Source organism: Saimiri boliviensis, chromosome 18 (assembly GCF_048565385.1).
Source record: "Saimiri boliviensis isolate mSaiBol1 chromosome 18, mSaiBol1.pri, whole genome shotgun sequence".
Lineage (NCBI taxonomy): Eukaryota > Metazoa > Chordata > Mammalia > Primates > Cebidae > Saimiri > Saimiri boliviensis.
This window is the reverse complement of record NC_133466.1, coordinates 13,067,458-13,094,542: the sequence shown is the minus strand read 5'-3', so window position 1 is coordinate 13,094,542 and position 27,085 is coordinate 13,067,458. Positions and strand designations below refer to the sequence as shown.

At 46.3% G+C, this 27,085-nt stretch overlaps 1 protein-coding gene and 1 non-coding gene across 2 annotated transcripts in view; both read right to left on the bottom strand.

The window, feature by feature from the left end:
- URB1 (URB1 ribosome biogenesis homolog) overlaps positions 1–27,085 on the bottom strand; it is a 76,584-nt gene that overhangs the window by 39,452 nt on the left and 10,047 nt on the right. The window contains exons 5-18 of the mRNA XM_010338325.3: positions 25,066–25,162; positions 21,449–21,534; positions 19,844–19,969; positions 18,672–18,796; positions 14,615–14,810; positions 12,883–13,020; positions 9,466–9,639; positions 8,227–8,356; positions 7,373–7,489; positions 6,150–6,262; positions 3,909–4,028; positions 1,842–1,958; positions 1,290–1,428; positions 374–544 (exon numbers count right to left, since the gene is read on the bottom strand). Coding sequence (XP_010336627.3) covers positions 374–544; positions 1,290–1,428; positions 1,842–1,958; positions 3,909–4,028; positions 6,150–6,262; positions 7,373–7,489; positions 8,227–8,356; positions 9,466–9,639; positions 12,883–13,020; positions 14,615–14,810; positions 18,672–18,796; positions 19,844–19,969; positions 21,449–21,534; positions 25,066–25,162 — 1,849 coding nt within the window. The remainder of the gene's footprint in view (positions 1–373; positions 545–1,289; positions 1,429–1,841; positions 1,959–3,908; positions 4,029–6,149; positions 6,263–7,372; positions 7,490–8,226; positions 8,357–9,465; positions 9,640–12,882; positions 13,021–14,614; positions 14,811–18,671; positions 18,797–19,843; positions 19,970–21,448; positions 21,535–25,065; positions 25,163–27,085) is intronic.
- On the bottom strand, positions 23,836–23,971 carry LOC120368515 (small nucleolar RNA SNORA42/SNORA80 family). Its single transcript, XR_005582620.1, has one exon. It is a non-coding gene; the product is annotated as a small nucleolar RNA SNORA42/SNORA80 family (small nucleolar RNA).

Below are 27,085 nucleotides of genomic sequence, written 5' to 3'. Positions count from 1 at the left end.
ATCTGTGAATACTTCCTTGGGTCTAAGTTGTCTGGAAAATCTAACGAGTATGAAGGTTTCATCCTTTCCATCAACGTAGCAAGAATAAATGTTGACAGAAAACATCACAGGTACAGAGGCTGTCTGCACAGCCAGGCAAACACATTATTTCAGACTCATGCTGAAAGGACCAATTTCCCAACAGCCTAGCCAGCCCCAAGATCCCTAACCCTGTACTGCTCTGCTGGCTAGGTGGCTATCACTCTGGGGGCTCTGACCTCTTGTTGCTGTGGGTTCTCAGCAATTGACTGCAGAGCCCCCAGAATCCCACCTCCCACCATGCACAGACCAGCCGGCCGGATGCAGCCAGCACATCCTGACTGTACGCAGGTACCTGCTTCATTGCCTGTCCCCAGGAGCAACTTATTCCTGGCTTCCAGGGCCGCGGGGACCACAGCACTGAATGGGAAGGTGAGCAGGATCATGTCTTCATTTAGAGAGAACCCAATTTCCTCATCCAAACCTTCGCTGCCCTCCACCAGGACATCCACCATGTCGAGGACATCTGAGACAGAAAGAGGGGAATCCAGCTGACATGTCAGCCACCGAAGGGTTTCACTGCAAATACCCACAGGGAGGCAGGAGCAGAATACATGCAAAGAGAAAAAAGTCAAAATCCTCTCAGAGGGAGTATTTAATATAGTTTGACCCTAAACAGACGAAGACATTGCCTATGAAATCTTTAATGTCTTTGTCTGATAAAATGCAGGATATTCAGCTGAGGAGGTAATAGGTGGAAGTTTCCTCATATGACACAAGAAGCCCAGGAACTTTAGCCCAGATGTTCAGGCAAACAAGCCAAAATCTCAGAGGCAAAGTAGTGTGAGGGTTAAAGCACAGGCCAGAGCCAGAGTAGGCTTCGAAACCTGACTTTGCTATGTAGAAACTGTCTGAGCTTGAGCAAGTCTTCATACTAAACCTCTCTGTGCCCCAGTCGCCTTATCGCTACATAAAATGAGGAGAACAATAATACCCTTCTCTCTTGGGGTTGCTTATGAGATTTACATGAGATAGGATTTAGAAAGAGCTTAAAACCCCACCTGGCACACAGTAAATACTACACAAATAAAACAAGTGTTTCCCATTATGTGAATGCGTAGGAGGTTTCATTTGCAGAGCAGGCGGGTCTTTGCTGCAAAGGGCCTGGGTGCACTTGGCCCAGGGCATTAGTGCGGTTCTTGCTCTCTAGCTCTTAACACGTCACTGCAGCTTGCTCTTCTCTGAGCAGCGCAGAACAGGTCGGAACATACCGTCAATGTGGGAGATGGGAATGCTCACGTCGTCGGCTTCTTGCTTCGTCATGGTGACCTGCAGCGTGCTCGCTTCTTGGACAAAGTCAGATGCTTTGTCTGTGTATGAATAGGGATTCGCCACCAATGTCAATAAAATCTGGGCAGTAAAGAGTCAAGTGGAAAACATTCAGATGGTCACAGGTGAAATGAAAAAGCCAGAAAATGTCACTGGTCAAAATCAAGGGAAGTGATAATATGTTCAATCCTTGATCAGTATAGCCTCACTATGAAGTTGGGTCTAAACTTTTTGTTGTGGAATTTTAAAAAATATCTCCTTTTAGTACAGCACACAAAAACAAATTCCCAAAAGGAAATGAAACAGCATGCTGTAACATATCCCTATTTTACAGATTCTAAAACTAAGCAGATTCTGAAATCTCAGCCAGAATTAGGAATTGAGCCAGGACAAGAAGCCTTTTGGCGCTGGTGCATCAAAGATGCCTCGATTATGCTAAGGAGTAGTATAATGGTCTCTGAGCATGCTCCTTTATGTGGGGAAGATGTGCTTACGCGTTCCAGAAACTGAATCACGGTCTCTTTGTTTTCTTCCACGGTGCTCTCTAAATGTTCCAGCCAGAGTTCCAGCTCCTTCCAGGTGTGCTCAAACACCCCGGTGTCCCGCAGAATCTGCCAGGAAGCAGGCACCGGTGAAAAAGTCAGAACAGAACCCACTTGCTGTCTTTTTTTTTTCTGAGACAGGGCCTCACTCTGTCACCCGGGCTGGAGTGCATGACACGATCTCGGCTCACTGCAACCTGTGCCTCCCAGGTTCAAGTGATTCTCCTGCCTCAGCCTCTTGAGTAGCTGGGATTATAGGCATGTACCAACATATCTGGCTGATTTTTGTAGTTTTTTAGAAGAGACAAAGTCTCACCAAGTTGACCAGGTTGGTATCAAACTCCTAGCTTCAAGTGCTCTGTCCACCCTGGCCTCACAAAGTGCTGAGATTACAGGCATGAGCCACCACACCCAGCCTACAGAACCCACTCTCTGTGGGAGTTCAGTTTCATTGTGCTCCAGCATGACATGCCCGAGAAGCACGCAGAGGGTGAAAGTGTCATCCCATTTTTCTCTGGAAGTTACCCTTTCAAAATAACATCCCTATTGTTGAGGAAACAGGGAAAAGAAATCATTCTATTCTCTCTCAAAGACAATATAATCTGGCCAGGCGCAGTGGCTCATGCCTCAGCACTTCAGGAAGCTGAGGCGTGAGAATCGCTTGAGCCCAGGAGCTTGAGATCAGCAGGGGCGACATAGTTGAGACTCTGTCTATATAAAAAATAGTAATCAAAAAACTAGCCAGGTTAGTGGTGGTGCACACATGTGGTCCTAGGTACTCAGGAGGCCGAGGTGGGAGGATCGTTTGGGCCCAGAAGGTCAAGATGGCAGTGAGCCGTGATTGTACCAGTGCACTCCAGCCTGGGTAACAGGACGAGAGCCTGTCTCAAACAAACAAGACAATATAATCCCTTCCCTCGTGGTTGCGTATCCTTTATCGTCATTTCCTAAATAAAAAGAAGGGAAATACGTAGGAGCCAAAGACCTCTGGATTTTCACAAAGACTCATTAAATGCGTAAAACTTGACCCCTCATAGCTACTCAACCCTCAGCCCGTATGAAATTCTCCAAGATCATGAACCAGTCACATCCTATCACTTCAACATGGACCTCAAGACTCAGACCTGAGGGAGAAGCATCCACTCTCTCCAACAGAACAGAAGCCGGTATGAGGCAGGACTTGCATGTGCACAAGTGATGAAATGATTTCCCTAAATGGTCTGACAGCAAAAACTCGGGTCTACAAGGCCTCACAGCACAGAGCCCTGCAACACCATAGGCTGGAGGAAGGCCTGACCGTGCCAATTTCACCTATTTGCAGTCAGTGACCGTGAAATTTGGCTGGGGTCAGGTTCACAGCTGCATACCTGGAAGGAAATGGCAACCAACAGAGGTTAAGACTTAGCCACATTCTTAAAGTGGCTCAGGAGAGGCTCTAAGTGCAGCAAGGTTATCAGCACTTGTATGAAAGTGAAAGGTCAAACCTCGGCACCCTAAACATAGTACATCCCCCAACATGTTTGCTACACAGCAGAAATGCGGACTACATGTCCTACTGCTATCACAAAACCTGCAGCTCTGGAAACAGGCTTATCAAGGACCAAAAAGAGAAGGAAATAAATTCCTGTTCTCTTCCACTTGCTCTGATGACCCATGGGCTCTGGGTGACGGATGCCGGCAAAAAGGCTGAAAGTCCTGGAGAAGGCTGGAGGCTGAGAAAGAGAAAAGAGGCGCTGCCTACTAAACACCCCTTGAGGGGCCAACGTCCAGTATTTGTTGGGCCTACAAGCGAGAAATGACCTACCCCCGTAAAAAAAAGGTTTTCCAATTCACCAGGCTGCCTCTCAGGAATGTAGCTAAGTGTAAGACAATAAATTAAACTGCCATAAAACCTTCTACTTTAACACTAAAAACAATCCCAATACCTCTTGAATTCAACAACTGTTGACTAAGCACTTACCATGATGAAAGTCTACACAAAATGCTTTTCAGAGCTAGAAACTTGTGGAAAATGCTCACCTTTATGATTAGAAGCTTGGTTGAGGACTTCAGCTGTAAATGACTACTGGTCACAAACATTTTCATTAGTAAGTAAAATACTGATCGTTCACCTCCAATAATTTCTGCATCTGGGCCTTCCTAGAGTTTAAACAATATGATGTATTTTTAATATATATAATTACACATAGCATTTGAATATATGGTTATATGTTAGAAACATAACACGAGGCCAGGCATGGTGGCTCACACCTGTAATCTCAGCACTTTGGGAGGCCAAAGCTGGTGGATCACCTGAGGTCAGGAGTTCGAGACGAGCCTGGCCAACATGGCGAAATCCCGTCTCTACCAAAAATACAAAAATTAGCTGGGTGCGCATGCCTGCAGTCCCAGCTACTTGGGAGGCTGAGGCAGGAGAATCACTTGAATCCAGGAGGCGGAGGTTGCCGTGAGCCCAGATGACGCCACTGCACTCTAGACTGGGCAACAGAGTGAGACTTCACCTCCAGAAACAAAAAACAAAACATAAAGGAGACATCACTTGCTGAACACACAGTAGGCCACCAGGTCCTTACCTCATCGCATTTTAACTACAGCTTGACAGGAAGAGTAGCAAGAGGTAAGCACAGGCAGCCCTGCTCCTCTGCTGGTGCCAGCCCAGGGGCCCAGCTTACACTGACTCACAATACCCACCCCGTGAGTTGGGTATTGTTGTTACCCCACTTTACATATGTGGAAACTGAGGCACAGAGAAGGTACCTGGCTGTTTACTGGGAACCAAGGCAGGTGCTGTGCTGTCTGGCGGATGGTGGGGAGGGAGGGACCTCAGGGCTATCTGAGTCCATCAAAAGACATCCTTGTTACTTTCTTCAGGATGCCAGTGCTGACAGAATGGATTGCTTATGCATAACTTAGCCTCCTCAAAAGGCTTTTGGGCTGTAAACACATGTCTTAACAAGCATGTGGAGCTCGAGATCCCCACCCAAACTCTGCTGAGCCCGTGTGGCTCGCTGGAGCCCTTGGCAATGAGGACAACACTGGACATGGTGAAGTGCTGGTTAGTTCAGGCAAAGCCAGCAGATGTGTCTTATGAGGGTAAGGTGGGGCACAGGATATAAATTCATACCAGCTCTTTCACTTTCCAACTAAATTATCAAGATCCCTTGAGCCCACTTCAGCTGGAGTGAAAACCAATCAACAGTGTCCAGCTTGTCACCTCCCTGGGATCGGTGGCAGTGACCTCACATCTCAGTGTAACGGTGGCAAGCAGGGCTCTGGATGGCACCGCCTGGGTCCCATCCTGGACCCACCACTGATGGACAGGACCCTGCAGAAGGTTCTGACACTCTGTGCCGAGCTGCCTCATCTTTGAGCAGCATGAACCAAGCAGCCGCATGAAGCACCCATATCCTGCCCAGCATGCAAGTCAGTTCTCAGTAAGCATGATCCTCAGCTATGCAAGGGAGCCTCAGGACGGGGACTGGAGGGAGAGGCACATAGTCCCAGAGGCACAGCATTCTTAAGTCTTCCAGGAAATGTCACATATAAAAATGCTGACATATATTTCTATCCTATTGCTTCCATATAAGATCTAAGTCATTGAAAAATAAATCAGCTCAGATTATGAGAAACACTTGGACAATGCCTCATTTTGCTTGATCACGTTCCCTCCTCCTCTTTGCACAAGTGATGCCGGATCCTGGGCTTAAGCCCAGGGTAACTATCTGTGACATCCTGAGCTTCCCTTTATGATTTAACATTATGTTCTCCAAAACGTTCTAGAAGATATTTTATTAAAGACCCAGAAAAAAATGCTGGCAATGACTACCGGTTCTTCCACCAGCCTCAACCCTCTCCTGACTTGGTATCTATTCTCATCTCGTTGTCAGTTCTTCCAGGATAAGGACAAAGGATAAGGAATGTATTTTGTTTGTTTTATTATTTAAAATTGAGAAAAATGCATTCTTTAAAAAATGAGAAAAATGTAAAAATGAGTTGAGATAAATGAAACTCTCTGGACCCGGCAACAATGTAATTGCAGCAAGGCCATGTGAAGTACCCTATTTTACAAAAGCAAGTGGGTTCCCAGGCCTCCTCGTCATGAATCAGGACCTCTGCTGTGGGTCTCTCTAAAACGGGAACTGTTAACCTCTTCCATCTTGCCTTGTCAGGTTCTGAACCAGTTAGCAATTCATCAGGCCAAGAAGTCCCCAGGCCCAGCAGGTTAGCTTAGGGCAGAAAATAGGGAGCTCTGCTTCCTACCTGTGCCTTTAACCACAGAAACTTGTTGGCCGGCAGCTCCAGGGCCACCTTCAGCATGTGGTGCTGCAGAATGGGAGGCACCTCCTCTCGAAGGCCCTGCTCGGAGATGATGCCTATGGGTGAAAAAGAGGCAAACTGAAAAAAGGCACGTGGACGCGGGTGCCCAGCAACTGCTGCCCTGACCAGAGGACAAGGAACTCACCAGAACTCACCATGGAGAAAGACAAAGAAGGATGCAGGGTTCCATGTCGCTGTCCTGTGCTTACCTCACATGGCACATCTCACCTGATGTCCCCCCATGCCCTGGTCTGTCCAAATCTTTCAACAAAAAGCCCAAATCCCACTGTCTGAAGCCCTCCCCTGCCCACAGCCCACACTGACACTGACCCCATACTAGAATCACCGCACCCACCATGAGCCCTCCAGGGGTGGGCTCTCACTAATGTTCTCGCTCGCTCCCCAGACAGTGAGCATTTTGTGGGCTGAGACTACAGCCACCTGCGCCTGAGACTGCGTACTCCTCTACCCTGCTCTTTGGGTTTTTTCCTTGCTACTTAAGACTAAAAGACCACATTCTAGTCAATTTCATATTTCCACAGCAAAGAGAACCTTTCACCTTCAAATGGTTAAAAAGTGAATTGCAGCTTTTGAAAAGGAGTATTTCACTAGCGTATATAAATTCCAAGAATGATATTTTTGCAAGTCTTCTCCTGTGGGCCCAGTTATAAAGGGGATCAGACACACTTTACTATCCAGGAAACATGACCAGACAAGCTTGTTACTTTTCCGAGTTTGAACCTGACTCGGTGAGGTCAAAGATGAAGTCATTATGTCAACAGCATCTCTGTATGAACAGATGTCCCTTCTGCAGGACTCTTGTTTCTGCTATACCCTCTGCACCTCTGCTCCCTTGAAAAGTGACTTTAGAGTTAATGTCACATGATCAGATTGTGGGCCATTCATGCAGGTCACTCAGCGCTCGGAAGCCGGCTGGCTTCTTCCACTGTTCTCACAGCTACCAAGTGTTGATCTGATAAGGAAGACCAGCTATTTAAAAAATATGCATGCAGTTAAAGTTCTCAGGCTAATGGATGAGCACGCAGCCAACTAACCACCCGCCTGCCTGATTCCTGGCTCCAGGGCTCTGCTCTGGTTTATTGGCACTTCCTCCACCCACACTGGCAGGAACAGTGGCAACTTGTCTATAAGCCCTTGAAACCCACCTTTCAGGAGCTTGCTGAAGTCAAAGTTGTACTGCATGACCACGTGGGGGACCACCTTCTGGTAGAGGCATATGACCTGGAGCAGAACAGCTTTCAAAAGAATGGTTTCCGCATCATCTGCACCAAAAAATAGAAAAGGAAAGAAAGAAAAAGAAAACAGCTTGAATTAGTAAACATACTGGTTCTTTGTCCTTGAGCAGCTGAACCGGCTGTGGCACCACATTGCAGCCAACTGCACGCTGTACACCGAGGCCGCAGGCAGACCATTCAGTACCCGGATCTAACGTACTGAAGAGGTTAATAAAGATGTCTGCACTGTTCAGAGGGTCTGGGTGAAAACCTCATGTCACTGCTGTGACCTTGTACAGGCTCCGGCCTCTCTCTCTCTCTCTCTCTCTCTCTCTGCTTTTGTGTCCTCATCCGAGCACTAGGGATATGCAGCAGGGCCTTGCAGGGCTGCCGTAAGGATGGAATACAATAAAGACATAAGGTACAAAGCCCAGTGCCTGACCAGCAACAAGGATCTGAGCTCTGTCTGCACAGCAAGAGAGAGCACCCCCAAACTACTGTCCCTGGAAAGGCCAGAGTACATGGCGCCTAACGCTCAAGTTTCCAGAGAAGACACAGAGCTTGCATAAAGATTGTCACATTTCTAACAGACACTAAAATTCAATCTACGGTTCCTTTCCAATTCTTCTCCCTAAGCAAAAAGAAGACACAGACACATTCACAGCCAGAGGTGCCTTGAAACCAGAACTGCTCCAGGACCCTCTGGATGGTAGCTATCCTGGGCTGCCAGTGTCAGTTCCATCCCCAGCAAACAGCAGAGCCCCCGACCCCCTGCAAACCCTCACCGCGCTGGGGAGCCTCGCAGGCCGCTGGGGGCCTGGCGCTCTTTTTCTTCCCCTTCTCATCATCCTGTTTGGTCTCTTGCTTTTTAAGTGACTGCCAGACCCACACGACAGTGTTCAGGTCTGGCAAAATCTAAAAGGGAAAAAGAAGCCAAAAATTAGTTGTATTCACCAACAAAGGGAGACAAATGAACTGAACATACTAACAAGATGCAAAAAAACGGGAGAGGTGCGAGTCTACGGGAGTGTGCGTAAGAAGGAGACGGAAGAGTGGAGGGAACACAGGCCCACGGCTACTGTGAGCTCTGTTCTGCAGTAGAATTTCTTTCTCTTTTTGAGATGAAGTCTCACTCTGTCACCTAGGCTGGAGTGCAGTGGGGCAACGTCAGTTCGCTGCACAACCTCCGCCTCCCTGGTTCAGGTGATTCTCATGGCTCAGCCTCCTGAGGAGCTGGGACTACAGGCATGCACCACCACACCCGACTGATTTTTTGTATTTTTAGTAGAGTCAGGGTTTCACCGTGTTGGCCAAGCTGGTCCCACCCGCCTCAGCCTCCCAAAGTGCTGGGATTACAGGCGTGAGCCACCACACCCGACTGTGTTCTGCGGTATAATTTCTAAAAATGTACACAGTAAGGATTTGGTGAACAGGTGAGTTCTGATCATTAAAACAAACCTTTTAAGCCTCATTCACCTGAGCAAAAGACGCAGGGAAAAAAGACACACTTTCTCAGGAGCAGCTCCAGGAAAGCTCCCCTGTGTGACTGGGGCTCTCAGAGCAGCCAGCCAGTTTACAGAAGCCTGGCCCTCAGCCACGGGAAGCAAGAGGGGCTTCCTGAGCCACTGCCTCCCTTCCCACTGGGCCACGGTGCAGTCTGTGTGTGCCTGCAGCCATGCGTGAGGGGTAAGGACACAGCCTACCCCTCGACAACATCACCATGGCTCCTGATTAAACATGCGGTCCCACCAGAGCCAGAACCCCTGTGAGAGCACATGTATACCGTCTAAATTCTTACTCTGCTCACAAGGACTTCTGGACCACGCTCTGTGACATCACTGCCTATAATCACAAGCGGTAGGTCTTCTCAGCTGACCCTCAGCACCCCTGCTACCACACTGCCCACTGGCCTAATGCTGCAGCTCCAAGGACACCTCACTTGGCTTCTGTCCACTGTGCTCCCAGAATGGCCTTTCCACCTGGCGAGGTCTGGAAGGAAAGCCCAAACCTGGGCCGGAGCCTACCTTGCTCAGGGCTTCTCTTAAGAGCTGCACGAATTCTTCCATCATCACCGCTGTGTACACGCCAGGTTCCTGCCACGCCTCTTTATTCAGGCAGTGGTCAATAGTTTTTAATGCCCTCTTCAAAATGACAGAAATAAGGGACAAGGCCGTGTACCTCACTGACGTGCTGTCCAACTGAGAAGAAAGAGAGTTAAATGCACAAATGTCTCTAGGATACACTGGTGGGCACTGATTTGCTAAGCCATGGACTTGGCTGGCATTTGTCCCTCCTCAGGTGACTCGCAGGGGAAACTGCATGAAACAGCTGGTCTCTACACTGTGAGAAGAGGTGACCCGGGTACCTCGCCCTCCTGACGTCCGCACTTGCCAGGAAAGCACCCACTAATGGTAGAGTCCAGCAGTGCTTTCATTTCTGTCATCCGCTCTTTGGTAAGCCTTGAGACAACCACTCAGCTATCATGAATGTCCTCCATTAACGATAGATCTCACCAGAACTCACTACTTCACCACTATATATATATATATATATTTTTTTTTTTTTGAATCAGGGTCTTACTCTGTCTCCCAGGCTGGAATGCAGTGGTGCGATCATAGCTCACCACAGCCTCAAGCTCCAGGGCTCAGGTAATCCTCCTGCCTCAGCCTCCCAAGTAGCCAGGACTACAGGCACTTACCACTTCTGGCTAATCTTTTTTTTTTTTTTTTTTTTTTTTTTTTTTTAAGAAATGAGTCTCACTATGTTGCCCAGGCTGGCCTCAACCTCCTGGCCTCAAGCAATCCTCCTGCCTCAGTATCCCAAAGCACTGGGATAACAAGTGTGAACCACTGTGGCTAGCCATTTTTTTTCACTTTTGTAAAGACAGGGTCTTGCTATGTTGCCCAGGATTCTACCACTATTAAAAACATTAGTATCAGGTGGAGGGATGGCAAAAAGAATGCGTCAGGTACTTTAGAATTAAAATCCACCTCCAAGCTCAGCGAGCTAGTAACCCACATCACAGACCTGTGACGTCCAGAGCCTTGACTTCCAGTAAGAATGATGGCTGGGAGAGTCACTCACTGCAGAGACTAGGTAGGGTTCAAGAACCAGCGCTACTACCAACAACAGGAAAAGAGTCCCAGCAGCATCATGTGACGGCAGCTCCCAGCCCTCAGGAGAAATGCAGAATCCCAAGGCCCAGCCCAGACAACGCAAGTAGAATCTGCATTTCACACGATCCCCAGGAGAGCCCTCCGACGCCGAGTCTGAGAAGCCCTGGCTGGGATACTGCAGACTAGCAGTGAGGTAGAAACAAAGAAGTCTCCTGGTTGACTTTTAGTTCAGTAACCACAACACCCCAGAGCCCCAGCATTCCGGTCAGCTGGGGCCTCACACTGTGTACACTGCACACTCAATCAGGACTATAGGAACTATCTTAAGGCAAGAACGGCCCGGCCCCACAATCGCTTCAAAGGCAGGCCCCACACAAGCATGCACACTCCACCCAAGGGGCTGAGAGCACAAAGCTCAGCCAACAACCTGGGGTCCTGCCTCCAAATGCTTTCTGATTTCCTGTTTCTAAAATAGGCTAAAGCTTCTCTTCCCGATTCTAAAATGTATACTATTAAAAGTTTTTTAGATAAAACCACAAGAAATGAAAGAAAAAAGGCAAACATCATCTAACTCCAGCCCCTAGATCCATAATTATATAAAAACACAGTCTTGGGTCTCAGAAAGGGCACCTGTGGAAGGAAGGCAGGGATGGGCTCAGTGGCCCTGGCCCTGGCCCTGCACAGAAGAGAGGAGGCTGTGTCCTCTGACGCTCCTGCCTTGGAGCCACTCCCTGCAGAAGACAGAACACCCCTCTAGGGTCACAACCCTTTGTCTTGAAGCAACACTGTGCGAGGAGGAGAAGACAGGCTTTTCTCTCCCAGACTACCAGGAGCAAGCTTGGAAGGGAGAGCAAACGCAGCCCACAGAGGAGGCACATCTGGCTGGGTGTGGCAGCTCAGACCTGTAATCCCAACACTTTGGGAGGTCGAGGTGGGAAAATTGCATAAGGCCGGGAATTCAAAACGGGCCTGCTCAACATAGTGAGACCCTATCTCTACAAAAAATAAAAATAAGAAAACTAGCTGGGTGTGGTGGTGCACACCTGTAGTCCCCACTACTCAGGAGGCTGAGGTGGGAGGAACACTTGAGTCCAATGGCTTGAGGCTGCAGTGAGCTATGATCACACCACTGAACTCCAGTCTAGGCAACAGAGCAAGACCCTGTCTCAAAAAATAAATTTTTTAAAATAAAAAATAAGGGAGGTTCATCAGACTAATCCTTTCAGTCTGATTTTCCTGTAAGTCCCTTGAGAATACAAATGCCTCCCACATTAATTACAACAGTTGGGCAAGCTAGCTAGGTGCTAATTTTGCATATGATGATTTGACAAACACAACACAAGACCTTTCTGTCTCCTCCCACGCAGGTTCCTCTCTCCTCCTCACACCATCACCTATGCTCAGCGCAAACCATAGAGGGGGATCAGAACACGGTGAATCTCAGCACATGGTCTCAGGAGTCTACCCGCTTTACAGTGACTGTGCTCACCACCACTGGGCCAACCCCTGCCTGTGCAACCCACCACTGCCAACCCTGCTCCTACTGAAGCCACACAACTCAGCCTGCTTAGAAGGACGAAGACACCCCTTCAAATACCTGGCCTCCCCCAGGTACCTCAGGCAACTCGGGGTTAGGAGGGGCTGGCAGGGCCCAGGACCCAGGTGTGCCAACACCTCACAGCCATTCACCTAGGCCCGTGTTGCTGTGGTGAAAGACACATGAACTCCTCCAAATGTGGCTTCTGATGGGACATGGAGACCTTTATAATAAACAGTGATGTGAAATTTAAGTACCAATCTCTTCCATGAACGTCCTCCAAAAATGCCTGAAAACAGCATCCTCCCAAAAACGCCCGAAAGAGAACGTGTCCTCCCCAAAATGCCTGAAAACAGCTGGCCTTCAAAGTATATGTTCCCCAGGCATCTTATTCACTTAAACTATCAAAGAAAGAATCTGCTAGGCGAATTTCAGTCCTATCATGTCTGGAAATTCTAAACTAATGAGATTTTAATGATGACCTTTCCTTCTCCTGATTCTGACATTCTCCCACCCTCAGGCAGGACTAGAAAGGCTTGGAGGGATGCGGGGGTCCCTGCTGTGTGATGGAGCAGGGCCAAGGACATGTAAGTGTCTCTGCTCCAAGGTCCTTACCCACATCAGTGGACCTGTCACTCACAGCTATTTCAAACTACAGCCTCTGTCCTGGAAGCCTCAGAGGCTCCCTGACAAAACACAATCAAATACATCCAGGCTGGTATTCTCAGAATAATCACATCATGCAGCCAGTGAGTTTAGCCAGAAGTAGGGCAACCACACGAGCTTACGTTTAACGCTTGGGTGAACATGCTCTTATTGCACACCACGGGCACGGTGGTCACCATCACCACTGCCAGGAGCCGAGGCAAGGGTATAAACTCTCTGGTCTGAAACGCCCGGGAAATCTCTGGCTGAGCTTCGTAGATCTAGGAAAAGCAAAAAAGAGATTTAGTTGGTGCTGGAAGTAAGTTTCAAACCTGAGACTAGTTGTCTTCAAAGGTGAAGGTGAAAATGTCTTCAAAGGTGAAGCCATTCAATCAAGTAATTATAGTTGATAAAGGTCCCAGACTCCCCACAGGCTGAGTGGAAGATTAACCCCCAAATCTACTTGTCAAAGACAAATCAGGTCAGGAGACTGGCTGTTAACAGAGAAAGGACCTTCAGAGCAGAACTTGACCTGTGGTCTGCAGAGTCTCTTAAAACCTCTGATGGCAAATCAATCACTGCTATAACTACCAATGGTATCATCAGTTCCTGCCGCATGTGACAGGCACCTGAGAGATTATGTCAGGAAGGGATGTCAGGAAGCCATCTTCTCAAAGCTGCCTGATAACCCTTTGGGATAGGGACACTTACCACGAAAACAAAAATATATTCATAGGTTAAAAAACTGGACCTCAGTGAGGTTAGGTAATTTCCCGAAGGCCACATAGCTAGTAGGCAGCCAAGCAAGGACTCAATCCTGGGCCCGAAAAGACCACACACTCACCCCTCCCCTCCATTAGATACAGCTCCAACGGGGGTGCTAGCCCCAGGACTATCTGTACCAAAATGAGGGGTAGAGTACATCCTCCTCATCCCAAGGTAAATGGAGACTGGGCACCTAGGCACTCGAGCGGAATAGAAACCGGTTTTACAGATAACACCAGGCCCAGGTAGAGGCACAAGAAACAATCCCAGGTATTTTATCACTAGGCAACCAAAAATCAGTGACAGAGGGTTCAAACGAGTCAGGCATTAGTGCCCCAAAACAGTAGGTGCCTCCATTTGTAAATGGGCAGATGCTGACACCACGATCAAAAGGAAGGTAACATACATCCACTGAAACCAGCAGATCACCGCTTCACAGCTTATTTCAAGTTGTTCTAATTAATCGAAACGGCAACCTTTAAAAACCATCCTGCAAATCAGACATTTCATGTTATTTTCTTATGAGCCCAGACGGGGAAAAGATAATCAGGCATTTCATCAAGTCCAGTCTAACTATGCTGACACTCAACAAGATTTCAGTCTGAGCAAAATCTTGATGAACAAGATAAACTGGCTCAAAAAATTCTAAAGGAACAAACCTCAAATTCAGCTCAGTGAAAGGCAAAATGCTATAGAAGACGAGGACACCAAATTTATATGATCGAAAATATCCCTTTTTATCCCGGAAAGGTCTTCACGTTGCACAGTTTACCAGATCAGAATGTCTGCTGCTCCCCCAACTCCCTATGCCCTTGCCCAGGCTGGAGAGCAATGGTGCGATCTCCGCTCACTACAACCTCTGCCGCCCAGGTTCAAGCAATTCTCCTGCCTCAGCCTCCCAAGTAGCTGGGATTACAGGTGCGCACCACCACACCCGGCTAATTTTTGCATTTTTAGTAGAGACAGGTTTTTGTCATGTTGGTTAGGCTGGTCTCAAACTGCTGACCTCAGGTGATCGGCCTGCCTCGGCCTCCCAAAGTGCTGGGATTACAGGCGTGAGCCACCGTGCCCAGCCTAGCTAACAGACTTTTAAATATCATGTTGTTTTACCTTGTTTAGTAGTTTGATATTATTTAACCACGTAGACTTCACTCGTGGGATAAAGGAGAACGTTACTTCCTTGAAGTATTTCTTCAGTAAGTCCGGGCACACTTTGAGGATGTTCACCACAAGGTCAGCCACCAGATCATCGTCAGCTGCAGTTTTCAAACCCAGCAAGAAGTGCAAGAGGGTCAGGTTTCCTCCTCTGTTAGAGAAAGAGACAAGAGGAGAGGTCAGCACAAAACGTTCAAAGCATCCTGAGAGCTCATGGTGACAGGCAGCTCTGCAGAATCGCCCTCAGTGAACACAGCGGTAACAGCGTGGGGAATTTCCCCCAGGACATAAAGTGGGAGTTCTGCGGCCTGCGGGGTTCCAGCTCTCCACTGAGGGCCTCCCTCTCATCCTCTATTTCTCAGTGGCTGAAAAAGTCTCTGATTGTCCTGCTCCCGTTCTTCTTTCCTGCTTCCCCTCCTTGAGTTCAATTCCTTCTAAAGAAAAGGAAGAAAACCATTCTCTCTCTACCTCAGCCACCTACCAGTCTCCCTAGAAGTCAAGGCTACTGAAAAGAAAGGGCAAAACCAGCAGCAAGAAATCCGTGCCCCAAATTTCATTTAGAAATTTTACTGACATCCCTCCTCCAGCCGCACATGAAAAAACCCTATGTAGGGCTGGATGCGGTAACGCACTCCTGTAATCACAGCACTTTGGGAGGCCAAGGTGGGAGGATCATCTGAGGTCAGTTCAAGACCAGCTTGGCCAACATGGTGAAACCCTGTCTCTACTAAAAATGTAAAAAAAATTAGCTAGGTACGGTGGCCTCCGCCTGCCATCTTAGCTACTCAGGGGGCTGAGGCAGGAGAATCGCTTGAACCAGAAAGGTGGAGGTTGCAGTGAGCCAAGATTGTACCACTGCACTCCAGCCTGGGCAACAGAGTGAGACTCTGTCTGGGGAAAAAAAAAAAACAAACCACTATGTAAATACATATGAGTGAGAGTGTAAAAATGCAGATAAGACATTTTTCTCTCAAAAGGAGGACTTGTTTTAACTTTTAAAAATATTTATTTATTTATTTATTTATTTAGAGACAGGGTCTTGCTCTGTCATCCGGATTGCAGGGGTGTGACCAGAGCTCGCTGCAGCCTCGAACTCCTGGGCTCAAGTGATCCTCCAGCCTCAGCCTCCTGAGCAGCTGGGACTAGAGGTGTGCATCACCACACCTGGCAATCAAGTTTCTTTTTATACGAAGTGCTCATGAGTTGCTGCAGGCTCCAGAGTGCCATCAAATTATTTCTTGACAAGAAATCTGACAAGACAGCACAAGGTCTTTGCAGAGGTCTTTCCCTGTTTCTAGCTTATTTCAAATAACGGAGAGCTTTTCCTTCATCTCCATGTAGCAGCTGAAAGAAGCAAGGATGGGGGAAAAAATCTACCGCAGAAAAATATTGAAAAGTTGTCTCAAAGTGGACAGTTTTCAAAGGTATGAGAAGATAACAAAAGCAGCAGGTGAGCCCAGGAGTTCGAGGCTGCAGTGAACTATAATTGTGCCACTACCTTCCATCCCGAGCAACAAAGCAAGACTCCAACTCAGAAAAAAAATAAAGGAAACAGCAGGAAAGCCTGCAGAGACGAAAGCTTGCATAAAGGGAGTAAAACCCCAGGATCCACACAGCCAAAGCCCCAGGACACTAGGCTTCACCTGCCTCAAAGTCCTTTTAGAAAATTCACCTTTTCCTATCTGCTTGACCCTGGGAGGTCAAAACATCCAGAAAACCCTCAGACTCTGCCTCACATGCATGCCATACTGATGGTTTCTAGGGTCCCCAGTGTCTTGTATCTCCTTATACATTAAGTAAAACTACAATGCTATATGACAGCTTTATATATAGTAAAATAAGTTTTTTAAAAACCAAAATAGAAAGTGTAATTTTGATCAGAAAGCTCTTTTACAAAAGGATATGAAGATACCCTTTAATATGAAAATGTAATGAACAAAACAGTTTGTGCTGAGAAATGAAAAGGATATTAAATCTACAAAGAGTGCTAAAAATACTACACATACTTTATTTTAATCAACAATGTAATAGAATGGAGAGCACTGATATTTACGTAGCACACAATACATGCCAGACCCTGCTCTAGGCAGTTACCAGGCACTACTTTTATTCTCACTTTATAGACAAGATAATGGAGGCGAGGGGGGTGCCTAACCCACTGAAGGTCTCAGAGCTAAGTTAGGATTGACACCCAGCTGTCTGCTCTCTTAACCTCCACCAGGGACTAAAACTAGGGCCCAATACCTGTCACTGTCCATTTGATTGGGACGCAGGTAAGCCTGCTTATTTACACCTATGGGTGCTCTGAGGCACAGCTGAGCAGTCACAACAGACTTTGCAGGCTGCCAAGCCGAAAATACGATCTGGCCCTTTGTAGAAAAAGTTTGCCAATCCTTACCCTATGTTGTAACATCAGCTTTCAGTGAACACTTACTATGTGCCAGGCACTGTCATAGGGACTGGGGGCCTATAACAGACCAGCGTCTGTTCTTACCACTTCTCACCAATCTGATAATGAACAAGCAAATAAATAAATCAGCAAATAAATGAATGAACAGTCAGAAGCCTGAGCCAGGCAAAAGCACAGGGACAGTGGAGGGGCTATTTCCGAAAGGGCTGCCGGGGAAGGTCTCCCTGAAGTGGTGACATCTGCACAGGAAGCAGAATAAGATAAGGAGTGAGCCACATGTCTACTGGGTAATAGGAAATGATGCAATTCAGTGTGCTCTCAAAGCTCTCCATTACCATCCACAAACAAATCTCCTTCCTTTCCCTTATTAATAAACACTTGTCTTTTGCCCATGGCTTCAAAATCCACATAAATCACAGCTTACTGCAAACAGACTCATACCCATGAGTTGATTCAATATGCTCATTAAATGATCATCTACTTCATGGGCCTAGTTATAGAGGGAAAATGCTTTAAAAGCAGGGAACAGTGAATGTGTTAAGCATGAGTGTAATATTCTATTCAACTATAGAAGTCTGCTGTTAACGTTTTAGGAGGAAAATGAGCTCATTCTTACTGATGAAAGAAGAAAAGAAATGAGGTGGCAAGTGAAATCACAGTAACCTCAGAATCAAGACACGTCCAAAGGCAGAAGCAGACAGAAAAATTCCCACCATATGATTGCATTCTGAAGGAATCACCTGACTTCCTGACTGGCTGAAATTAGAAGTAAATTAGACTGCCTGAATCCTTGTGATATAATGCTAAGATAGAAGAGCAAGGAGTAAAAAATAAATCATTTACAATGACCAGAAAACAGAGCCAATATTTTTATTATCAAATGGGAAAACAGCAGATGGATGAGCACTAGTAAGCATTTTTGTTATTAAAAAAAATTACATGGACCTCAATTGTATGACTACAAAAAGACAGTCTCAAAGAATATAATCAAAACGGGTTGATTTGAACTTTATGTTTCCTTACTGATGAAATGTTATCACAATTGGGAAATATGAAACAAAACATAAAAAACAATTTAGAAATCCTGACTCATGGGCAGCCTGTTGAGGAGAGGCAGGACCGTTTAGTATCAGTTTGGAGCTGGACTTCCTGGATTCCAATGCCAGCTCTGCCATTTAACCAGGTTAAGTGTCCTGACCTCTCTGGAACCCTTTCCTCCTCTGTAAAGCTGGCCTAACAAAGGTACCTGCCTCAGGACAGCTGTGAGGCCCACATCAGGCCCAGCCCTCTCCGGGAAGGCAGATGCCTCTTCTGAGCTCCAGTCGACAAACACTGCCTTTAGGTAAACACCTGCAGTATTTCTCTGGGAGAAATGGCCCATGATCTACCTGAGTGTTAACAGACAGCTACTCTCAGAACTCTGCCCCAAGGACATGCAACAAATAGAAGTTCCCCCAGTCTACAGCTGTTCAATCCTGAAATGAGTTAGATAACGCCCACAATTCTAGCCCTAACCTACTACCATTCCACTAGACACTCATGTATGTGATGACTTCTGAGGAACACACACATTCTGGGGTCCACAAGAGTGTTACACTTTACCTGCCAAAGGTACCCAAAGATGCATCATAAAAATTAATTCCATGCTTGAGTGAACAGCAAAGATCCATCAGGAAGTTATGAACGAGCTCCCGCACCATGGTTTTCCCTGCTTCTTCCGCGGAAACCTAGGAAGATTTTTTAAAATTCAATGAATATTCCAAGCTCATACACTTTAGTAGGAGATACGGAATAAAAACAAGGACAATATCAACTGCCTGACGACAACTTAGAAAACATTTTAAACACCTGGTATCATTCCAAACAACAAACGGAAACAGACAACATTTCAAACACTTGGTATCATCCCAAACAATACATAAACACAACAGCAACAACAAAAGATACAGGATCAAGATAAAAGAAGACTCTGAAGAGGGGTGTGTTTAAACCTGTATTTGTAAAAGCGTTAAAGTGATCTAATGTCTCTTGTCCATTTGAATAAAATTCCACATTAGGGAGTGCTTTGATCCAGCCTCTGAGGCTTGCTGGTACTGGAGTATACAAAAACATGTTCGATACAAGAGGGCCTGGGCAAGTCTCCAAGATAAAAGGAAGTAAAATAGTAGGCTCCTGAGAGGTGAGTTATTGTAATGTTAACAGGAAGTCTGTGCCCTTATTACCCTGGCCAAGTCCATGTTGAGTAACACCCTGAGGGAAATTAAAATATACACTGGCAGCGGGTCAATGTGAGAGCAGCTGTTTTAATTTAGCACATGAGTTAACTAGCACAAAATCAATTACATATGTCAGCAGGTGAGGCTCCGAGACAGTCAGGACCCTGAAGTTAGAACAAAAACAAAAACACAACGAGCCTCGAAACTCCCAGTGGACACCAAAGAATGGAAGGACGGGAAGTCAGAGGTGAAGTGAGAGGAGAACAGAGGGCCGGGGTGACCCTGCAGGTCTAACGGGAAAGCGCGGCAGGGAAAACGAAGATACGGCTCAGACAAAGGAAATCACAGTGCTCTAAAAAAAGGGTACAGTTTACTAGCGAGACTGTTAAGAAATCAGGGGAAAAAAAATCTTATTAATACAGCCATATAACGACAGGCAAAAGAAACAGATCAAATGAGGGGACTTCACGTCTGCTGCAGTGTTGAGAATCCCCCCCCACCAACCCTGAGGATCAAATTCCGACAATGAAGTCAACGAACACCCAAAACTGACTGCACCTTGACATCTTCTGGGTTCACATCGGTAATCCCGTTCCAGTTGTACAGCGATGCTATGTGGATCAGTAACTGCCCCGTAAAGAAACGTACCTTCTGGGTTTTTGTGATATTTTTATTGTGAACTACCTGAAAACAACAATAAAGAAAACGAAGTTCATGGAATTCAATTATTTTTTAAATGGTGCTTACTGGTTTCTCATCATTATAAAAATAATGCATGCTAGTAACAGAAAATTTGGTTTAAAAAAAAGAAAAACATCAAGGGAAATTCACCAATATTCCCAAACATGCTAGGATACCTAGTTACTATTTTGATATATTTCCTTTCAGTCACCACCCACACCCACACAATATGCGTGTGTCTGTGGTATGTGTGTATGTATTAGTTATATTTTGCCTTTTATTCATGTATGGTTACTTATGAAGCATAAGCCTTTTCCATATCATTAAAAATCTCTTCAGAACATTTTGGGGAACTAAATACCATTCTATCCTATAAGTAGACCACAACTTATTTAACGATTTCATTCCCCTGCTGTTTACAATTAGTTGTTTCTAAATTCTGGCTATTCTCCATAAAGCTGTGACCAGCATCCTTGAAGAGAGACTTCACTGCATCTGACTTTGGACTTGACACTGGTTCCTCCAAGTGGAATTGTGGCAAAAATCCTCAGCTCCACCCAAACCTACCGCCAGAATCCCCAGGGCTGTGGCGTAGGTATATATATTTCAAATACATTCCCCTAGTGGTTCTGATGCAACCCTCGTCAGGGTCCATGAATATATTTAAGACCTTTGACACATCCTGTCAGAATGGTTACCTTCCACAGGGGATACAACGCTTCCTCCTCAACAAAGTATCTGACTCAAAACATCCCTGCTAGCACTAAACACCATTGTTTTTAAAAGTTAATGCTATTTTAGTAGGCAAAAAAAAAAAAAAAAAAAAATCTGTCATTATTTGCATTACTTTAAATTAGGGTTTCTCAATCTCAGCTCTATTGACATTTGGGGCCAGACAATTGTTATGGGGCCATCCTGGGCGTTAGGACATCTGCCAGCATCCCTGATGTCTATCCACTAGGCACCAGCTGTACCTTCCCAGTTGTGACAAAATGTCTTCAGAGATTGCCAAATGTCCCGTAGAAGGCAAAATTGCCCCCAGTGTTTCTTACAGATGATCTAAGGTGTTTCCTTTTAGCAAGTTTTATAATATTGCTCAGATGCTTGCAAAAGGCAGACTATGGAACACGACACAGAACATTTTGCTAGATGTATGAATGAAGTATTATTCATAAGTTTATAGTTCACAATTATTACTTGGGGTTGCTGGGAAATGCTGACCAGCAACTCTTCTGCTGCTGTAAATAAGCAGCAGCCACATCTGGACATCGCTGGCTGCTTCGGCTATTTTCTAACCTGCTAGTCCCGGCATACGCTCATCAACAAGAACAAGGTTCTGCTTCAGAAAGAGTTTTCCGCTCAGCTAATATGACAATCTACATGACATAAGATGCTGTAGTTCTACAGTCCTGTAAAACGCCAGACAGTAGCTCCCTCCCAAGAGCCAACAGACAAGAGAAACAGTGATCACCAAGCACATACCTTTGTTTTCAGTGTGGATAACAAAATATTGACAGTAGAGATCCTATCTTCCTTTATCCCTGAGCTAAAAATGCAAGGAATAAATTCTGAAAGTAAAAGTTTCAAAGCATTAAATTCAAACATATTTTGAAAATGAGAATGAGAGAATATTACTGTTTAACTGGTACAGCAAACAATGCTATCCACCTTTTCAGTTTTTTTTTTTTTTTAAACTATACAAGTTCTCAGTAGGAATAACCACTTCCGTGACATAAGAAATCAAGAAACCGGCCCGGGCACGGTGGCTCAAGCCTGTAATCCCAGCACTTTGGGAGGCCGAGGCGGGTGGATCACGAGGTCAAGAGATCGAGACCATCCTGGTCAACATGGTGAAACCCCGTCTCTACTAAAAATACAAAAAAACTAGCTGGGCGTGGTGGCGCATGCCTGTAATCCCAGCTAGTCAGGAGGCTGAGGCAGGAGAATTGCCTGAACCCAGGAGGCGGAGGTTGTGGTGAGCCGAGATCGAGCCATTGCACTCCAGCCTGGGTAACAAGAGCGAAACTCCGTCTCAAAAAAAAAAAAAAAAAAAAAAAAAGAAATCAAGAAACCAGGCACAGTGCCTCACGCCTGTAAGCCCAGCACTTTGGGAGCCCAAGGTGGAAGGATTCCTTGAGGCCAGGAGTTCAAGACCAGCCTTGGCAGTGTAGTAAGACCCCATCTCTATAAAAAGTTTAAAAATCAGCTGTGTATGGTGGTGCACACTTGTTATCTTACAGCAGTCTTAGCTACCTAGGAGGCTGACGTGGCAAGATCACTAGTACCCAGGAGTTTGAGGGTGCAGTAAGTCATGATTGGCACCACTGCACCCCAGCCAGGCACAGAGCAAAACCCTGTCTCCAAACAAACAAACGAACAACAAGGAAGAAAGAAGAAATCAAAAGCACCTAAAGGTGAACCAATGACAGAACTTTTAAAGAAGTTCAGTAGGTCTTCAGCTCGATTTTACTTTTTTCTCACGTTAAAATTAACTAAAAGCTGGGGTAATCGTCCACGCCTGTAATCCCAGCACTTTGGGAGGCCAAGGCAGGCAGATCACCTGAGTTCAGGAGTTCAGGACCAGCCTGACCAACACGGAGAAACCCCATCTCTACTAAAAATACAAAATTAGCTGGGCACGGTGGCACATCCCTGTAATCCCAGCTACTTGGGAGGTTGAGGCAGGAGAATTGCTTGAACCCAGGAGGTGGAGGTTGCGGTGAGCCAAGATTGTGCCATTGCACTCCAGCCTGGGCAACAAGAGCGAAATCCCATCTCAAAAAACAAACAAACAAACAAACAATTAAATACTATTTGAAAGAGAATGTATAGTATAACAGACTAATAAAATTTCTCTCTTGCTTAGACTTGCTAAGATATGTTTAAAGAGATGATCATCATTTTACAGGCTGGCATTAGAATTTTGGGTACTTTATGTATTTACTTTTTGTTTTCTCTTCCTACTTTTCAACCCGCAGGGAAACAGCCACCAGGGCTTGACACTGTATCATTACTAATGCAGTGGTGACACTGGGCAGAAGCAGCAAAGCAATTACAATTTTCCTTACTCCGCACACACTTACTGTGCACACCGAATCTCTACAAAAGCAAATTCATTATTCGTGAAAAAGGAAAAATCAGAAAATACCAGACAAACCAAAAGAATAAGTCAAAGCCTCACTACCGAAAAGTTAACACTGTTAACATCACCTGAGTTAACTACTAACCTTCTGATGTATTCATGTCATGATATTTGAGTAAAATGAGATCGTACTTTACAGTTTTATAATTCAGTTTACACTGATCATATATGACTAAAAACTCTGAAATCATTAAGTTTGGCCTGGTTTTTCCTTTTTGAGACCAGGCCTCCCTGTCCTCCAGGCTAGAACGCAGCAGCACAATCTTGACTTACTACAGCCTTGACACTCCAGGCTCAAGTAGTTCTCCCACCTGGGCCACCCAAGTAGCTAAGACAACACACACCAACATGCCCAGCTAACTTTTGTATTTTTTTTTTTTTTCTGTAGAAACACAATCCCACTATGTTGCCCAGGATGGTCTCAAGACTTCCTTTGCTCAAGCAACCCTCCCGCCTCCACCTCCTAAGGTGCTGGGATTACAGGCGTGAGCCACCATGGCCAGCCTCTATAATATTTTTAATCACTGTGTTCCATCTTATGATGTTTCCGATTTGCTCAGCTTATCCGTTACTGGTGGATAGTTGGAAGTCCCATTTCTAACTAATAAAAAGAATATTCCCTAACAAAACCTCTACTCACATCTTTAATTATTTCACCAGGATAATTGACTAGACATGGAACTGCTGGATCAAGGATCTTAACAGTTTTTCATCATTTCTTTCTTATCCATGTGCAACCCCCGTCAGTGCCAGCAGCCTACGGGCACACAGGCCAGGCAATGGTTCGGGGCTACAGTTTGCTCTGGCATGGGGTACTATGAGAGGCCCAGGGGGACAGGCCCATCATAAATCCAAACCCATGCATGAGCATCTTAAACGTTTGATGTGGACAGCCAAACTTCCCAGCAGAAACATCCAGCTGCAGTACATCCCAGCCCCCTTCAACAGTGTAAATGGTCCCACCCGTCCTTGAATAAAAGGCCAGACAGCTGAAATGACCCAGGGGGATTCTAAAGAAACAACTGGCCCTGGCAGCAGCAAGACATTCCGAACCTAGTTCCTGGTAACAAGTAGGAAAAAAAAAAAAACATCTTTCTGCGGCATCATGCAGAGACCACTTCTGCCACCGCAGTGATGGAGCGCCTGCACAGACCAGGCTGACCACACACCGGGTGACCACCGCACTCTTCCCCTAAATGGTGCTGGAGTCATGTTCCTGGGGCAGTTCAGATCTCCCACCCTGGGAGGGAGGAGAAAGGCTGGAGACCCAACCATCCTGGGTACCACACCCTGCTACTCCTCCTCAATAACTTCAAGAGTTCCGGCCAGGACATAGGACAGCTCCTCAACTCTAGACAGGTCAGGATTCCAGGGAATCTCACTGAGCAACTGCCATGTGCTGAGCTAAGTGCTGCCATTTATCATCTTACTGAATCTCTTGGTAAAATGCAAGGAGTCCTAACAGACTAAATGATCCCAAGCCTCAGTCTAGGGTAACAGCCACCAGAAGGTGGTCAAGTGGGAATTCTCTGAAGCCCTGTTACTGATATTCTCATAACACGGGGCTAAGCCACCAAAGAAACTAACTTTAATTTTTAGAACAACAGTTCCCAAGGAAAGCCAGGTAGCCAGGGCTGAGTCTGAGTCTGACCCAGAGCCATAAAGCCTCCTCTGTTTGCTCGATGCCTCTCTGAGGCCTGAATTTATCTTCTGTTACAGCGTTGCTCAGCATTCCTGACGGCGTAACAGGAACGCCTCTGTTCACTGACCAGTGATATCAAAATGGTACTGACCAAAGCTTTGCACCCTCTCACCCGCCTTCCTGCCCTGCACGCTTCAATCCGGTGTACAGAGCAGCTGCAAAGGCTGCAGACATTTCTCCAGCTTGGAAGAAATGGTTTGCAGCAGGTTTTTCAAAACAAATGGGTTTTCCTAAGGGACAAAGGAGTACACCTACCTTTCACTTCCAACACTTGCACTATAGTGCTGTCATCACCCGCAATCAGAAAGGAGAGAGCAAACTGAACATAGGCCTGCCGAACGTCGTGCACCCCCTGGAGAAGGAAGGAGACCTCCATGTCACATGCATATTCCACAGAGGCAAAGGAATCAGCAACAGTGGCCACGCACGCCCCTCCCGTCTCAACATCATCGGCCCCCCGGCCTTGTCCCCAGTCACCAGGGGACGCATGTCTGCAACCAATGCTCATTCTTTATGGAAAGCAAATAGTTTTTTCCATTCTCTTTCCCCGGTAATCTTCTCTACTCTTCCTTCTCTTTTAAGCCCTATTCTCAACACAAAAGTATGGGTAAAAAATAGCTGTGTTCCCTTCTCTGACTAAAACACATAAATTTTAGTTTCCTGGCCACTCTGGTGGAGAGCAACACTCTCAGCCTGCCTAGATCCTTCTTCTTCCACCTGCTGATGAAAATCACCTACGTTTGTGAAAATCCAGAGATGATGAAATGACTGGTACTGCTCTTGGTGAGACATCAACTGTGGTGATGTCTGGTTTTTACTGAATATTAGAAATAACTTATTAGCTCATACCACAAACCAAAGCACAGACGCTGTCACATCATCAACCCTGTTAGGCCTTCCCAGGGTTGTAGCCAGCAGGCATCAGTCACACTCAGGGCAGTGGGCACACCCAGGGAGGGCCCCAAAGCTGTGACAGCAGCCAGTGTCTCTAGGGAAGTCACTGATCCGTTTCCTCTCCTAGTATCATGAAATCAAAGCTGGGTCACATCACTCCTTGTTTCACATCTAGGGCACGTGGTCATACCAGTCTCCCCTCAGCTGTTCCAGAACTAGCAGGTGGACCTAGATCCTCCATTGCTTACACCCAGCACTGTTCTCTACTTCAGTTACTCCACAGGTACCTTCATTCACTGCCAAGAAGTAAGTTAGTATCACAACAAATCATTGTCCCAAATACCTTGGAAAATTAAGGAGTAACCTCTGCCTTCCCGATGGCTCTGTTCCACTTGGTAGTAGCAGGAGAGGTGGTAGCAGTAGCAGTGGTGATGATGAGAGAGGAGGACCACAATGTTTACCGAGCACTTGCTACGTGCCAGCACTAGACCAAACGCTGTGTCTCCGTGAGCGCATTTACTCCTCAGCACAGCCTGAGGGGAAATGCCACACCTCACTGTTGTACAGATGAGAGAACTGAGGATTCAACACTATAGCCAAGCACAGTGGCTCGCATCTGTAATCCCAACACTTGGGGTGGGCCCGAGGGCAGATCACTTGAGTTTGAGTTTTCAAAACAGCGTGGCCAACACGCTAAAACCTGTATCTACTAAAAGTAGAAAAATTAGCTGGGTGTGGTGGTGGGCACCCGTAATCTCAGCAACTCGGGAGGCTGAGACAGGAGAATTGCCTGAGCCTGGTTGGCAGAGGTTACGGTGAGCAGAGATCGCACCACTGCACTCCAGCCTGGGCGACAGAGCTAGACTTTGTTTCAAAAAAATAAAATTCACTGGCGGTCACACAGCTAATTAAGTGCCAGAACTGAGATAAGAATAACTGTACACACAGACTACTTAGGTTCGACTACAGAGCTCTTCCTTCTTCACAGGATTCTGTGGCATTTTCCATTTTCATTTCACTTTTTCTGAGGGTGCAAGGACCATACTTGGCACCAGTAGGTCTCTGTGCACGTCTTGAATGAATTCCATCTCATTTTGTTGGGTCTGTGTTTCTCCTGGAGAAAAGGAAGGCTATCCAATCCATGCTCTCTAATATGTGGATCACGGCCTCACACTCAGTACGTTTACCGAGTCTATCACCGTCCATGTCACATAGCATCTTAGCAAGACCTTATTACACCAATGTGGGTTTCTTCCGAAACTGTCGGCTTCAAACTGTCCTCCGTGTTCTGAGGAACTGTGTGTCTCATCACAATAAGGAGTTTGAAGACCATGATCACTGGTGCCGAGAGTGTGCAGCACTTCCATAGTGTCGGCAACGA